Source organism: Triticum dicoccoides, chromosome 4A, assembly GCF_002162155.2.
Source record: "Triticum dicoccoides isolate Atlit2015 ecotype Zavitan chromosome 4A, WEW_v2.0, whole genome shotgun sequence".
Lineage (NCBI taxonomy): Eukaryota > Viridiplantae > Streptophyta > Magnoliopsida > Poales > Poaceae > Triticum > Triticum dicoccoides.
In genome coordinates this window covers 155,968,664-155,986,155 of record NC_041386.1, presented here as the reverse complement: position 1 = coordinate 155,986,155, position 17,492 = coordinate 155,968,664, and the positions used below count along the sequence as shown (strand labels likewise).

The following is a 17,492-nucleotide window of genomic DNA, read 5'->3' as shown; positions in this document are numbered from 1 at the left end:
TTTGTTTGGGGTACCGCACAGGAAGAAGCCTTCACGGTATTGAAAGATAAGTTGACACATACTCCTTTACTCCAACTTCCTGATTTTAATAAGACTTTTGAGCTTGAATGTGATGCTAGTGGAATTGGATTAGGAGGTGTGTTATTACAAGATGGCAAACATGTTGCATCCTTTTCTGAAAAATTGGGTGGGCCTAGTCTGAACTATTCTACTTATGATAAAGAATTATCTGCTCTTGTTCGGACTTTAGAAACATGGCAACATTATTTATGGCCTAAAGAATTTGTTATACATTCTGATCATGAATCTTTGGAACATATTAAAAGTCAAGCGAAACTGAATCGTAGACATGCTAAATGGGTTGAATTCATTGATACTTTCCCTTATGTCATTAAACACAAGAAGGGTATAGAAAATGTTATTGCTGATGCATTGTCTCATCAATATACTATGATTTCACAACTTGACTTCAAAATATTTGGTTTGGAGACCATCAAATATCAATATGTGCATGATGCTGATTTTAAAGATGTAATGCAGACTTGTAAAGAAGGAAGAACGTGGAACAAGTTCGTTGTTAATGATGGATTTGTGTTCCGTGCTAACAAACTATGCATTCCGAGTAGTTCCATTCGTCTTTTATTGTTGCAGGACGCACATGGAGGAGGATTAATGGGACACTTTGGTGTGAAGAAGACGGAGGACGTACTTGCTACACATTTCTTTTGGCCAAATATGAGATGGGATGTTGAGCGTTTTGTTGCTCGCTGCACTACATGTCAAAAAGCTAAGTCACAACTCAATCCTCATGGTTTATATATACCTTTTCCTGTACCTAGTGTTCCTTGGGAGGATATATCTATGGACTTTGTTTTAGGTTTACCCCGAACAAAGAAGGGGAGGGATAGCATAACTATTGTCGTGGATAGATTCTCAAAAATGGCACACTTTATACCATGTCATAAAAGCGATGATGCGGTTAATGTTGCAGATTTGTTCTTTCGTGGAATTATCCGCTTGCATGGTGTGCCAAAAACTGTTGTTTCATATCGTGATACTAAATTTCTTAGCCACTTTTGGAGATGTTTATGGGCTAAGTTGGGGACTAAACTGCTTTTTAGTACTATTTGTCACCCCAAACTGATGGACAAATCGAAGTAGTCAATAGAACATTGTCTGCTATGCTTAGGGCTGTTTTGAAGAAAAATAAGAAAATGTGGGAAGAATCCTTGCCTCATATTGAATTTGCTTATAATCATTCATTGCACTCTACTACTAAGATGTGCCCTTACAAAATTGTGTATGGTTTCCTACCTCGTGCACCAATTGATTTGTTGCCTCTTCCATCTTCGAAGAAGGTTAATTTTGATGCTAAACAATGTGCTGAATTGATTTTAAAAATGCATGAGTTAACTAAGGAAAACATTGAGCGTATGAATGCTAAATATAAACTTGTTGTCTTTGCACATGGAGATCTTGTTTGGTTACATTTGCGTAAGGATAGATTTCCTGATTTGCGCAAATCAAAGCTAATGCCACGTGTTGATGGTTCTTTTAAGGTGTTAGAGAAAATAAATGATAATGCATATAAACTTGAGCTGCCGGCAGATTTTGGGGTTAGTCCCACTTTTAACATTGCAGATTTGAAGCCTTATTTGGGTGAGGAAGATGAGCTTCTGTCAAGGACGACTTCATTTCAAGAAGGGGAGGATGATGTGGACATCAATACCATTGTTACACCCACAACCCCTACTGCTACATATACTGGACCAATTACTAGAGCTCGCACATGTCAATTAAATTATCAGGTACTTTCGTTTCTTAGTAATGATTCTAATGTTCATGAGAATATGATGCTGTCTAAATTGGATACATTTGTTTTGCTTACAAATGAAGGGCCTGACATGGATAAGAGGGATGAACACTGGAGCAAGACCAAGCATGGAGATGAAGTCATGCGCAAGGGGAACAAGAACGAAGTTACAAGTGATGATTTCAGGACTTTGAAGCCACTATAATGAGTGCATGAAGCCTTGGATGAAATATACAAGATGCCACTTCATAAATTTCGTCCAAAGACTATTCTAGATGCTGCATCACCTTATTATTGGGTCAGGCCCATGTAATTTTGAAATACTTAAGTATAGGCTATTTTTAGAGTCCGTTTGTGTGGGGAAACAAGAGTTAGGGTTGGTTTTGGAACCCTCCTCCAAGGGCCATGAAATTCCCCCTCTTCCTCCATATATACAGCCCTTAGGGCGTCGTTTAGACTTTGGGTATTGTTTAGATTAAAAGTTCGCCATAGCTGCAACTTCGCGTACTTCGTTTGTGTTCAACGACCAGACCAAGGCGTCACAGAACCCCACCTTGATCAATAAAGCTTTCATCTTATATTCGCAATATCTAGATTGCAATCTTAGTTTCTTGCTTGTTCTTCATTTGCTTGCAGGAAATAGACCTTCATGGTCATGTTGATCGTGCTCCGGCGTGGTCAATAACCTCTTGGAGTTGGCTTAGCGATTGCTAAGGCGTGACGTCCTCGCATATTCGTAGTCGGATCGTCAACGTCTACTCCACCATAAACGATAGCCGCCATTTCATCGAAAGATGGGACGCCTTCGCCTCTATCAGGAGATGGTCGTGAGGTGGAGCTCCATCAGTGGCTACCTACCGTGAGAGAGGTTGCACTTTAGTCGCGCCAGAGAGCAGGAAACAACTTCGATGGGAAGGGGTGCAAGGCACCGGGGCTCACGACGGGCATCGGGGAGGTCGAGCGACGGGTGGGGCAACTGGGCTCGGATGAGGACATGGGCTACATCGGCAGCGTTGAGCAGCTAGGATGGCAATGGAGGCAGGATGTCAAGAGCACGCATGGCCACCTTCAGGTGCTCCATAGCCACGACCGGTCACCACCAACAGGGACCCGATCAAGGGACCGGATTGCTTTTTTTCGCAAGGACCTGATTACTTTTTAAAGAGTAGTACATGGACCCAATTGCTTTTATTTTTTTGTAGGGACTAGATTGCATTTAGAAAATATGTGGGCCCCACGTGTCATAACCCGTCAACGATCAACTTAATGGTCAAAGCTAACTGATTTAGGGCCAACCTGAAGAGGGGTCCCGAGCTGTCATAATCACACTTAAAAGTTAACCAACATAGTTATCATTAAGTCATTGGTGTTTTTTGGAACAACGAGCCAATTTTATGGTAGCTTTTTAGAAAATTGGAGAAAGTGGTAGTTTTTCGGAACCCTAGCATCAAATATGATAGCTTTATGTTGTTTACTCGATTTAAATCCATCCAAAGCTATAACAAGCACGACCGGAAAATTAGATTTGCTAGAAAAGCAAATCCATAAATAATTTGAATCCAATCAAAATAGAGCTCCTTATCCTGATGCATATGTTTATTTTGTTCACTTAGTACGAGCGTACATGTGTTTTTTTTAACACAGTACAAACCCATGTCATCTTGAGATTTTACGAAGTTATTGTAGATACCTCGTAGTCAACGAAAATATCTCCTTCCACATGTTGGAGATATCAGAGTTTTAAAATAAATTCAGGATAAATGCAAGCATCAGGATTTGAATCCTGATGGATTGGAGATACCACTGTCCTCTTACATATTCAACCACATATTGGTTCGCTGAGCGCACATGTGCTGTTGGTTTCTCATCTGCACTTGTCACAAAATAAAATAATCTCACCTGCACTGAATATTTTAAATAATACTCCTTTCGTCTGAAAATATTTATCATCAAAATAGATAAAAAGAGATATATTTAGAACTAAAATACGTCTAGATATATTTTCTTTTATTCATTTTGATGACAAGTATTTTCGGACGGAGCGCTACAAGGACAGTGCATTTTTAGAAACAGAGTATAACCAGTGAGAATATATTTAACTTCGCACCAGTTGGTCGTCATCTTCAGCGCGAGAGACAGCACACTCTCTCTTCTATCTATCCCCTGAGTCCCTGACCTTCCCTTTCGAGCCATCGCATCGTCATCGTCTCAGCGCCTTGCTCAAGTATCCTCCTCTGTAAATCGAGCCGCTCCCATCTTTTTATCCTCCCACTCCCAAAGTCGGAAACAATGTCTCCATTAACCGCATAGCCGCGAGGCTAGCTATCGGACGAGCTGCCCAAACGGACGCGGCCGCCTAGTCCAGGCCTGTCTCCGACCACCGCGCCGTCGCCATGGCCTCGGGAAGCCGCGCCACGCCCACGCGCTCCCCCTCCTCCGCGCGGCCCGCCGCGCCGCACCAGAATCACACGCAGTCCTCGGGCGGGAGCACCTCCCGCGCGGGAGGGGGAGGGGGAGGCGCGGCCGGGAGCGCGGCCGCCACGGAGTCGGTCTCCAAGGCCGTGGCGCAGTACACCCTGGACGCCGGCCTCCACGCGGTGTTCGAGCAGTCGGGCGCGTCGGGGCGCAGCTTCGACTACTCTCAGTCGCTGCTCGCGCCGCCCACTCCCTCCTCCGAGCAGCAGATCGCCGCCTACCTCTCCCGCATCCAGCGCGGCGGCCACATCCAGCCCTTCGGCTGCACGCTCGCCGTCGCCGACGACTCCTCCTTCCGCCTCCTCGCCTTCTCCGAGAACGCCGCCGACCTGCTCGACCTATCGCCTCACCACTCCGTCCCGTCGCTCGACTCCTCCGCGGCGCCTCCCCCCGTTTCTCTCGGCGCCGACGCGCGCCTCCTCTTCTCTCCCTCCTCCGGCGTCCTCCTTGAGCGCGCCTTCGCCGCACGGGAGATCTCGCTGCTCAACCCGCTCTGGATCCACTCCAGGGTCTCATCCAAGCCCTTCTACGCCATCCTCCACCGCATCGACGTCGGCGTCGTCATCGACCTCGAGCCCGCCCGCACCGAGGACCCCGCCCTCTCCATCGCTGGCGCAGTTCAGTCCCAGAAGCTCGCCGTCCGCGCCATCTCCCGTCTCCAGGCGCTCCCTGGCGGGGACGTCAAGCTCCTCTGCGACACCGTCGTGGAGCACGTCCGTGAGCTCACGGGCTATGACCGCGTCATGGTGTACAAATTCCACGATGATGAGCATGGGGAAGTCCTCGCCGAGAGCCGGCGTGGTGACCTCGAGCCCTACCTCGGTTTGCATTATCCTGCCACTGATATCCCGCAGGCATCACGCTTCCTGTTCCGGCAAAACCGTGTGCGGATGATTGCTGATTGCCACGCAGCTGCGGTGAGGGTCATCCAGGACCCTGCAATGCCACAGCCGCTGTGCTTAGTTGGGTCGACTCTTCGCTCCCCACATGGGTGCCATGCGCAGTACATGGCAAACATGGGGTCGATTGCATCTCTCGTCATGGCAGTGATCATCAGTAGCGGTGGGGAAGATGAGCACAACATGACGCGGGGCGTCATCCCGTCGGCGATGAAGTTGTGGGGGTTAGTGGTGTGCCACCACACATCTCCACGGTGCATCCCTTTCCCACTGCGGTATGCATGTGAGTTCCTCATGCAGGCCTTTGGGCTGCAACTCAACATGGAGCTGCAGCTTGCGCACCAACTATCAGAGAAACATATTCTCAGAACACAGACGTTACTGTGCGACATGCTACTCCGGGATTCACCTACTGGCATTGTCACACAGAGCCCAAGCATAATGGACCTTGTGAAGTGTGATGGTGCTGCACTGTTTTACCACGGGAAGTACTACCCACTTGGTGTCACCCCCACAGAGGCTCAGATTAAGGATATCATCGAGTGGTTGACGGTGTGCCATGGAGACTCCACAGGGCTCAGCACAGATAGCCTGGCTGATGCAGGCTACCCCGGTGCTACTGCATTAGGGGATGCAGTGTGCGGAATGGCAGTAGCTTATATCACGCCGAGTGATTATTTGTTTTGGTTCCGGTCACACACAGCCAAGGAGATAAAATGGGGTGGTGCAAAGCATCATCCGGAGGATAAGGATGATGGGCAGCGGATGCACCCGCGATCATCATTCAAGGCATTTCTTGAAGTGGTGAAGAGTAGGAGCTTACCTTGGGAGAATGCTGAGATGGATGCAATACATTCCTTGCAGCTCATATTGCGGGACTCCTTCAGAGATGCAGGAGAGGGCACTAGTAACTCAAAAGCCATTGTCAATGGTCAGGTTCAGCTTGGGGAACTAGAGTTGCGGGGAATAGATGAGCTGAGTTCAGTAGCAAGGGAGATGGTTCGGTTGATCGAGACGGCTACAGTACCCATCTTTGCAGTTGATACTTATGGATGTATAAATGGGTGGAATGCAAAGGTTGCTGAGTTGACTGGCCTCACAGTTGAAGAAGCTATGGGCAAATCATTAGTTAAAGATCTTATCTTCAAGGAATCTGAAGAAATAGTTGAGAAGCTACTCTCGCAAGCTTTAAAAGGTATTCCTGACTACAAGTCCTGCTAATTTGGTTGTTCTTTCCTCGATTTATGTTTCTGGACGTATCATTTACACACTATTGCTTACCAGATAATTTCAGGCATTCACATGAAAGTATCTTACAATTAGTATATAAGTATGCTCAAATTGAAAATATGTCAAATTTATCATCAAAGATTGGAGTAGTTAACCCGAAGTAAATGTCATTATTCGTACTGTTTATAGTATTATAAATTACCTGGTCTATACACAGTCAACCTGCCTTATAATTAATGGAAAATGGTGGGATTGGATAGTGATGGTTTATGGACTTGTTTCTCATCCAGGTGAAGAAGGCACAAATGTAGAGATTAAGTTGAAGACATTTGGGTCAGAGCAATCTAAAGGACCAATTTTTGTTATTGTCAACGCCTGCTCTAGTAGGGATTACACCAAAAGTATTGTTGGTGTTTGTTTTGTCGGCCAAGATATCACAGGGCAAAAGGTGGTCATGGATAAATTTGTCAACATACAAGGGGATTACAAGGCTATTGTACACAATCCCAATCCTCTAATACCGCCAATATTTGCTTCAGATGAGAACATATGTTGCTCCGAATGGAATACGGCGATGGAAAAACTCACAGGATGGTCGAGAGGAGAAGTTGTTGGTAAGCTTCTGGTTGGGGAGGTATTTGGAAATTGTTGCCGACTTAAGGGCCCAGATGCACTGACAAAGTTCATGATTGTCCTTCACAACGCTATAGGAGGGCAGGATTCTGAGAAGTCCCCCTTTTCATTCTTTGACAAGAATGGTAAATATGTACAGGCCTTGTTGACTGCAAACACAAGGAGCAAAATGGATGGTGAGACCATAGGTGCCTTCTGCTTCTTGCAGATTGCAAGCCCTGAATTACAGCAAGCCTTTGAGATTCAGAGACAACAAGAAAAGAAGTGTTATGCCAGGATGAAGGAGTTGGCTTACATTTGCCAGGAGATAAAAAACCCTCTCAGTGGTATACGGTTTACAAACTCCCTGTTAGAGATGACTGATTTAAAGGATGACCAGAGGCAGTTTCTTGAAACTAGCGCTGCTTGTGAGAAGCAGATGTCCAAGATTGTAAAGGATGCCAGCCTCCAAAGTATTGAGGACGGGTCAGTATTCTGATATTATTATTATTATTATTATTATTATTATTATTATTATTATTATTATTATTATGAGTGTGATGCCTTTTCCTTCCACAAGATGTGCTTGGACTCTGAATAGTTTGAACGGCAGCTGGCACTAATTTTGTTTGATTAAGCATGTAAGAAAGATAAGGGATTAGAGAAGTAAGTACATCAGACACTGATAGCTCCAATCCCTGTCTTGGCACCTCTCTAGAGTGTAATTCTTTCTGTGCACATCAACCCTTCATGACAGTTGCATTTTTTCCATCCTTGCCTCCTTGGCATCTATCTCACTGTACACTCGCTTTGTCTGGGCAACATTCAAAACACGTTGGTGGTACTGCCTGGATTCTCAACATTGCTACATCAAATACCACACTAGGAATCTAGGATCATGTCAAAACTAAAGGAATATCCTTATGCATTTATCACATCCTACAAAACCTTAAAGTGAACTTCACAGCCCACGTAACCTCAACCTGTGCAAGAAGTTTGTGCCAAGCATATATCCGTGGTAGTATAATACTAGCATCCTAGTATAAACTTGGTAACCATGTTTGCAGATGTTGCAATTCATCTGCTTGCTTAAAATTTCAGATACTTTTGGTTGCCTTGCACAGCTGGTCAATCATCTCAGCTTTTATTGATGGACAATAAATCTGTACCACTTTTACCCCAAGGACGCTCCGACTCATGTTATGCAAAATCTCCCATATCATTTTGCGAAGTTTAAACATAAAGGAATCTGAATATCCTTTTGAATACGAACTCACAGCTTTGTGCAGACTATCTTTTTTTCATGTGTTATTATGTACTCTGTGATTTCATATGGATTCACTGGTGTGTAGACAGAAGCATTATCTCACCTTTTCCATGATCTATGACAGTTTACCTCTCTGTTAAGTACTTTAGCAATTTATTATCCAAAAATTTATTTGTTCTGTTTTGGCTTATTTTACAGCTCTTTGGTGCTTGAGAAAGGTGAATTTTCACTTGGAAATGTTATGAACGCTGTTGTCAGCCAAGTGATGATATTGCTAAGAGAAAGAGATTTGCAACTTATTCGAGATATCCCTGATGAAATAAAAGAAGCCTCGGCATATGGTGACCAATATAGAATCCAGCAAGTTTTGTCTGACTTTTTGCTTAGCATGGTCCGGTTTGCTCCAACTGAAAATGGCTGGGTGGAGATACAAGTCAGACCAAACGTAAAACAAAATTCTGATGGAACGGAAACAATGCTCTTCCTCTTCAGGTTAGCTGCTTTCCTGTCTCTTTGCAATATACATGAAGATGATATATTACATTACTTTAGAGGAATGCCTTTGCTTGAACTTGATTGAAAGCAAGATAACGATTGCTTAAATTTTTATTGGTCATGTGTGGTATAACCGTGCCTTGTTACATGTGGTTATCATGAACTATTCATGATTTATATAAGTACTAGGAAAGTATGAATACTATCATAATCATTGTAATTGTTGTTTGTTATACAATAATTGCCATGGCATGAATATGCTAGTTTTTAATAGGGCAACCTGACTGGATGTACACCTGACGCTGATCACATTGCTTCTATTTTTCTCATGAAAACATAAAATACAAATGAAGCTCCCAACTAACACAAAAGTAACAACAGTATTTGACAGATTGTCTTTAGAGAAGGGGAAAAGGTTAAATGTAAGGAATGAGATGTGGCATCACCGTAGCGTTATGGCCGTCGGTGAACTAGCCAGTAGGAGATAGGCGAAGGTATTGGATAGGTTATGTTAGGGTAGGAAGTTTAAGAGAAGGAATAAATCAAGTATTAAGCATCCTTGTTGGATACTACTGGGTCTGTTATAAAGTGTCTGGCTAAATTAGTAATAGTCCAGTTGAACTAGGAAGGTAGATTTATGGTCCGGTCTAGAGTTTGAATTCAGATCTGACTTGTAGATCAAGTTGGTCGTTCTATATAAAGTACTAGTGTCTCTCAATCTGTTATCTCCCTTGTCCATCATCTCTAACCAGTGTTTTACTCCCCAGTCCCCTACGCCGTGCCATCCTTCTGTTTTTAAGGGGGAGACGGAGGGAGTAGTTATCAATCTATTATCTCCCTTGATCATCCTCCCTAACCAGTGTTTTACTCCCCGATCCCCTACGCTGTGCTGTCCAGCCTTCATGGCGGTAGACCGGTACTGACTCAGCTTATGCCACGTAGACGCAAGCGTATTCAGCTTTTCAGGAGACATACTGTACATAATTTGTAGCCAGTGTGCATGTGAATTCAGGTCACCTGGAAGTCACACAATTTCATGGTGCAATGGACTCCTATTCAATGATTCAGTAGTGCAAAAGATGGTGTTGAACATTTAATCAGAATCAACCCAGCGCATTTTGTAATAGCAGTCATGGGGATTGGTTTTCCTAACAAATGGATGCAAATACAGTGTGATTTAAGGTTAAGGGTCCAACTTCAAATTTGAGCCTTCTGATTAGAAAGATGAGGGCCAGGGTGTTATGGATCTGTGAAACTCATGTTTTTTAGGCATCCATACATCAGCTGTGTGTTTGTTTCTTCAAGTATTTGTTGTTTGGTTGCATATATGTGATAAAAGAGATGTATCAAGCTGGCATGCGTAAATACCGCTGTTCGCGTGCAGAAGTGTGTAAAGATTTGGAGAGCTATTTAACAGATTAGAAGGATTCAGATTTGATTTCTGTCATTCATGTTTTTTAACTTATTCATGCATTATTTTGTTTCTAGTGAGAGCAAAAGAGATAAAGGGAAGGCAAATTGAGTCTTAATACTGCACGATTCACATCCATCCGCGGGTCACATGATGTCAAGCCACATCATATCTTTTTGGCACTTCTTGTGCCTCATGCCACAAATAGTGTCATATTTTAGGAAGACTTCATTATATTATACTCCCTCCATCCCACAATATAAGACGTTTTTGCAAGCTATGTTAGCTTGCAATCCTCCGTCCCACAATGTAAGACGTTTTTGCAAGCTAACATGCAAAAGCGTCTTACATTGTGGGACGGAGGGATTATTAGGAAGATTACAAAGCTATATACGAGCTAACAAATAGCGCCATAGTTTAGAAAGCTAGCTTCATTACATTATATTAGAAAGGTTATTAAGTTATATATACGTGGCCATGGATTTAGCATGGGTCTATGAGTCACGCGATCAATGTTTGTTGATTCCATCCAGTGCCCATGGTTGGTTAATCATAGCAAGGGTTGATCAACGGCTGGGTGTTTTGCTTGTTTGTAGGAATTTTTAGCATGTTTTCGTGTTTGTCATTGGATTTATTATGTACCCCCTCCGTCCTATAATGTAAGATGTCATTACAACCAATGTATTCATATATTGGTTGTAATAATATCTTATATCATGGGCGGAGGGAGTAGTACATATATCTCTCGGTGTAGCATGCATCTTTGTTGTATTCACTGCCACATGCTGTTCTCGTTTGGTTTTATCAGCTTCAGTGTTGTCTTTTGACTCATGAGCAGTAGGATCAAATGATCATCTTCTGTAAATCATGTTATTACAAAATTCTACTTCTGTTGCAATATACTCGGTGTCAAAAAACGTCTTATATTTTGATATAGAGGGAGTAGTTTTGAATAAATAAATGCGCAAACATTCTACTTGATGGTTTGGGGGAGATTTTATTGTAAATGGTGGTTATAATGGGCTTGGTGACACAAATAGTGCTTAAAAGTTCAATCTCTTGTGTTGGTACAAATTTCAATAGAGTAACTCCTGCTGGACCTTGATTGCCTTTCATCTATGTGTGTTTCTCCAGATTTGCCTGTCCTGGTGAGGGCCTCCCCCCTGACATTGTCCAAGATATGTTCAGTAACGCCCGTTGGACGACCCAAGAAGGCATTGGACTAAGCGTATGCAGGAAAATCCTCAAATTGATGGGTGGTGAGGTGCAGTACATCAGAGAGTCAGAGCGGAGTTTCTTCCTCATTGTGCTTGAGCTACCCCAGCCTCTGCGATCAGAAAGTAGGGATCGGAGCTGATATGGCAAGCTGAAAGCTGACCTCGCCTAACTGGTCGGTCAGCCAGGTGACTTGAGATTCCCGGATAGGAGGGAGCCTAGTTCGTGAGAAGCCCGCAAAATCAATATGAGCACGCCGGGAGCTGCAAATGTGATTCCCGGCCATTCCTGGCACGCCGACTGTACGCGAAGTGTTATTCGATTAGAGTTTCATGGCGGCGAGCACTGAACATGAACACTGACGGTAATGTAGCTGGTAGCATAGGCCCATGACTACTTGGATAAAGTAAATACGATGTTCTTACCCGCTATGTATATATACATGAGAATATCTCTTGTATTATGGATAAGGAGAGCTGTACAGCTCCCACGATTGTATTCTGATACGTATACTTTTGTCACAGTCTCTTGCCATGAACTATTTCTATTCATCCGAGCCAGGCATATTTCAGTCTGAATCAGGCTTCCTGGTGTTGATTCCTGATGCGTGAGGTGTCTTTCCCACAACTGTATGAAATTACTGCCTTTCTTCATTTCAAGGACTAGAAAGTGCTTTATATGGCTTTCTTTAGGTTGCCCGGGAGGGATCCGCCTCTATTGAACAAAAACAAAAATATTATCATTTTTTTTAGTTTTTTAGATTGCTTGCCACATTGGTCACGTGGTAATATTGTCATTTATTTACTCAAAGAACTGAACAATATTGTTTGAATCCACGTAGTTCTTAGTACTCCTGGTGTTGGGGGAGTATTTGCTGGAGTATGTGCCTATGTGGGACATCTTTTTTGGTTGATGTGAGTTGTAGTAAACCTTTGAAAATGTCCTATCCAAATTTGACTAAAACCATGTGCTCATAAATTGTTATGTAAACTCACATGCATAATAGTAAAGAAATAAAAAATGATACTGTTTGGCATGAAGGATTCGTAGAAATTTTGAAGGATTGGAATCCTAAGGTTTTTTTTCTTATGCAAGTCCTTTGTATCATATCACCGAGCCTACCAAATTCCTAGGAAATGCATTCCTTTACCCCCAATTCCATTGGAATTTTAACATGACTCAAACCTCTTTTTATTTTTTTCCTATCTTTCCCTACTCTCTCTCCTCAAATGTTCTAGAATTCACATGTTTCTTTCTTATGCACCATCCATAGACACTTATTGCAAAATTCTTATGTTCTAAAATCCTGTAGGATTCTATTGTACATGATATCTCAATCCTGCATTTTTTCTATTCCTGCATTTTCATATTCCTGCAATCCAAAGAAGCCCTAAAAGGTATTGTACGCAGGCTCTGCTCTATTGCCATGGGTAAAGAGCTCTTTTATATGCGTACGTAGATCTTCCATTTTCTACGTGAAAGCGTAATAAGTTCCTAAAAAAAAAGGCCGCGTGGGCAGGCTGTGTGCACAGGGCCCATATTCTGGCTACGTGGGTCTTCTCTTCTTTTTGGGGGGAGTTTTTAGCGATTTATGAGTCTGGAAAATTGCTTCACTGTCATATTTTTGCTCCTATTTTCTAGCATTATGCGTTTCATGCCAACTGAAGGGAAAAAGACATTTGAATTGAGCTATAATGTGTAAAATATCAACGATACAAAGGAAACTATAATAAGAAATAGTGATGCAAATGGACGTATCACCCTCCTCTCAAGGATATTGATCTTCCCCGCAAATGAATCTCCCAGATATGGATAAGCATGGACCCGTGCGCGCATCTCTAGCAGCTTATGTCTCGCATCAGCCCAGGCGAGCCCCACAACACAGATCCAAATTGCTCGCGCAAGTTACCTCATTCGCAAATCCTCACTCTCCTCTGATGCGACCGAATGGTTTGGTAGCAGCTCGAGTGTCTCTGCCTGCGACGAAGGTAGTGGAGGAGGCGACGACAACGCGGGTCAAGGACTGCAGTGGCGAAGTGGAGCCATGTCGAAGATTGGGAAGAAGGTGTAAGGAAAAACAATTCTAGGGAAGAATATGAAGTGGATGGCGAGATGTGAAGCACCAGGCAATTTAAAGAAGAGTAGGGGCGTCCGCAACTCTTTGGTTAATGGTAGGGCACAACTCCCACCATTACCATGATTAGGGGCCACTTTCCACTACACGCGAAGAACGGAGCAACACCTATGTGTAACACCCCCCAGTGTCATGCTACAGTGACCTTACACTAATGGTGCCAAGTCATCATGATTAATTAGTCTTGATCATCTTTGATTCATATCTCATTTCAAATTCCACTTTAAATCAAATTCAAACTGTAAGTGAAATTAAGAAATTCACAAATAAGAAAACTAAAAGTAGATGTAAGGGAAAATAATCCATAGTTAATTATGGTGGAGAAAAGCTATGTCACTTGTTTGCTTATTTAAAAGTTGTCACCCAAAAACAGTGCCTAAACAACCTCATTTAAACCATTTATATTTAAACAAAATGTAAATGAATTCAAATAATCCCCAAACACTTTTGTGGTAGTGCATAATATTGCATAGTATTTATCTGACAAATTTAATATTCAACATAATTCATTTAGTACCTTAGATGAATATAAAAAATGAGCTATATTAATTAGCAGAAGAAGAAATTAGAAAAGGCTAGAGATGCATTGTACTGCTGGGCTTTAAGTCAAAAAGGACCCGGCCCAGCCCACCCTTGAGGCTTCTCCTACTTCTGTTCATCGAGGGCGCCATGGAGGTGCGCGCAGCGTCCGTGGCCAGGACGGCCACGCGCCGGCCATCCGGCGACGCTCCGGCGTCCTACTAGGTCCCTCGGAGCCCCTTTTCGAACCCTAACCCCTCACTCCTCCCCATTCCTCTCCCTCGTCCCTCTCTGCCCGCCGCCGCCGTCGTGTCTTCGCCGTTGCCATGGCCTCGACCACTCCCTCGCCACGCCTTCGTGTCTAGGAGCACCGCCGTCGCTTGCTTTGTCTCCCTCACCGATGGATCGGAGCCGAGAAGACTCATCGCTGTCGCCCGCAGGCGTCCACCTCGGCCACCTCTTCGACCCGCCATCGTCCGAGTCCCCCCGGCTCCCTCGACCTCGTTGAAGACCCCTTGGTGAGCAGGTGAGCCCCCGGTCCTCCCTGACCTCCCCTCGCTCCCTCCCGTGCGCCGTAGCTAGTTGTCCTAGGCAGCCGCGGCATTGTCGCGCTCCGTGCTCACCGCGCCCATGGTCCTGCTCCACACGCGCACGCTCGCGCTCACCCCAAGTCAGCCGCGCCCACGGGCCTCCCCACCCCGCCACGGCCGCGCCCTCGCGCCCCTCCCGCGCCCCGGCGCCTTGCCTCACGCGCGCCTGCAGCCGCGACCCCTGCTTCTGATGCGCCGCTCCTGCTGCTCGTCGAGGTTCCATACCTTTATTTTCTCTTCTTTATTTTTCTCAAAGGACAAAGGGTTGCCTCACGTGCATGTTTGCCGGGGTAGTGATGGTATGGAAACCAACAAGTGACGTTCAAGTTATTTTTCCAAGATAAGAAGTACAACAAAGAAAAGCTAAGTTGAAAAACTTCTAAACAAATTCTTTGTTGTAGAGCTACTTTCCCTTGAACATTTTGGCTTTTGTATGGAAAACCTGCATGCGAAGGAACCTTATCGTGATCAGCCGCACTCTTACTTTGTTTCGAGTTCGCTCAACAATTTAAGTAGTTGCACCGAGATCGCCAAGAGACCTTGCCGACAGCAGCACTTCCAGCAGGCTACTAAGGACCCGTTCCTCAAGCGCTTGTGGCAAGTGTGTGCGCCAGCAAGTTTCCAAACAAGGTAGGAACACATCATGCAAAAACAAAATTGAACAAGGGGAGACAACACATATTCATCAAACACAGTAAACATAGGATATCTGTTCAAAAGTGTCTGCCAACATTTTTCCTTACATCCCCGTAGGGTTACATTGGATACAGCACGAGGGAAAAAGAAAAAGAACTTAATTAGGGCGCGTCCCGTCTTCAAGATTCAACTAGAGTACCATCTTCACCTAGTCAGAATCGTCGCCCTCGCTCTTGACGCTTGAGGAGCTTTCATCATCTTTACTATCACTGAAGGGGTCGACGTCGCTGTTGCTCGAGCTCTCTGCACAACATTTCATACGGCCGCCGGAGGCCCCTAAGAACTTCACGAAGAGCGTGGTGGATCCTTCGCACCTGAATTGGAGAAGATTTCCACGCCCTAGGCTGCGGGAGCGGGCGAATGACTTCCACCCCCGCGTCAGATACATGAAGCCGTCGGGGGAGATTTCGGTCGCCACCCAGGCGGGACCATTGCAGCAACTGTCCGCCTGCAGCCACATGCCTGAGGGTCGGCCGTATTCCATCACCCTTGCAAAGGGGTTTGGGAGCCGTAGCTAGCTGCGTGGCCGATGGTGCAGCGCCGCGACGAATTCATACGCGTCTCCACCGTGTGGGCTTCCCCTGGGGTGGAAGGGCGGGCATTCCTCCATGACCAGCCCGGCCTTGGATGTCGCGCCTTCCATGACTGTGATTTGCGCTTCTTCCATGGACACTTGGGCTAGCCCCCGCACTTGTGACTATGATACACCCTTGGCCTCTGGGGGAAGAACGGAGAAGGGGAGATGTGAGGGGAAAAGACGACGACAGCTGCTAGATTGGAATGGGAAGAGATAAATGAGCAACGCTCTCCATGGTTTCCTCTTTAGAGGGAAGGAGCGGGGGTTGGCTCTTTACTGTTCGAAGTGACTACACCTTGTCAGGCGCACTACTCCAGCAACCGCCCCGCTTTCCCAATCCCACCTCTTGCATGTAATACGCATGGTGGGAGGGCGCAGTAAAAGAGAAGATTGTGGCAGTTATTCTCTGCTACACGTGCGTGTGCATTGTTCCTTGACCAACGATGCCTCGCATGCGTGTGTGGCCCAGGCCCGGGGGCTCCTGCCGGTGTATTAAGAATTGGGTCTTTAATACCCCAGACTTATGCACAGGCAGTGGTAGCCTCCCCGATGGCAAGGCTTGCCGGAGGATAACTAAAGCCAGACTCAAGGACAGAATACAGGAATACAAAGAAGATCTCTGAAGACAGAGATCAGGAATACTGAAGAAATAGCTTGAGGACCCGGCAAGATCCTTGCGGGAGAAGCTGGCGAAGCCCGCCAAGCTCCAAGACCGGCAAGCTTCGAGCTTGGAAAGAATCCCACTACCTTGCCACCGCTCCACCTCATCGATCAGGTTGTCACTTGTCGATTAGGTGTCGAGCAGGCAGGTAGTTAGGTGAGTCTTGTCTGGGCACGTGGCAGCTCACTTATGAAAATATAGCTTTAGTGACACCCGTCCAGGCGATGCATGTGTCAAGGAAATAAGAGGTAGATGGGTGAACGACACAGAAGTAGAGACCACTCTTGCCGGGGAGCTCCATCCACAAGACACCTCACAGTGCAATAAATGCGTTTGTCCTAATCCGTGAGAGTTAGGTATTTGGCACTGTAGCCACTATATACAGTGTGTATTTACCATTTTGCCACTGTGGTGACCCCTTAATCTATAAAAGAAGGCCCATGGCTACCTTAACAAAGGTCGAAACCATGTCCATTTGCACGAGTAGCCGCACCTTCTAAGCACCTTGTCGGGACGTGCGCACCTTGTAACTGGACACATACACATCCAATATACAAAGCATGAGTAGGGTTTTACGCTTCACAGCGGCCCGAACCTGGATAAACCTTGCGCGATTTTGCTAATTCTGCTCTTTGTACTTGTTAATCCCTCTAGTCAAACTGCAAAGGGACCATCATGATCCCATAGATGGTCGTATGCACGACACTAGGTTAATATGTTAGTCCAAAAATAATATAAAATAGCGCAAAAAGTCATATAAAGTATCCAAGATTGATAATATAATATCATGAAACAATAAAAATTACGAAAATGTTAACGCCCACACGTGTGGGTGTTTGCACATCGCCCACACGCCTCCATCACCACTCATTTTGCCACGTATGAATAGATGACATCA

The 17,492-nt window shown here is 45.0% G+C and overlaps 1 protein-coding gene across 1 annotated transcript; it reads left to right on the top strand.

The window, feature by feature from the left end:
* The first annotated feature begins 3,951 nt into the window (after positions 1–3,951).
* On the top strand, positions 3,952–12,021 carry LOC119285499 (phytochrome B). Its single transcript, XM_037564789.1, has 4 exons — positions 3,952–6,382; positions 6,708–7,515; positions 8,495–8,788; positions 11,337–12,021. Exons 1-4 carry the CDS (start codon positions 4,207–4,209, stop codon positions 11,557–11,559), a joined length of 3,501 nt encoding a protein of 1,166 aa, XP_037420686.1. The 5' UTR covers positions 3,952–4,206; the 3' UTR covers positions 11,560–12,021.
* The last annotated feature ends 5,471 nt before the right edge of the window (positions 12,022–17,492 follow it).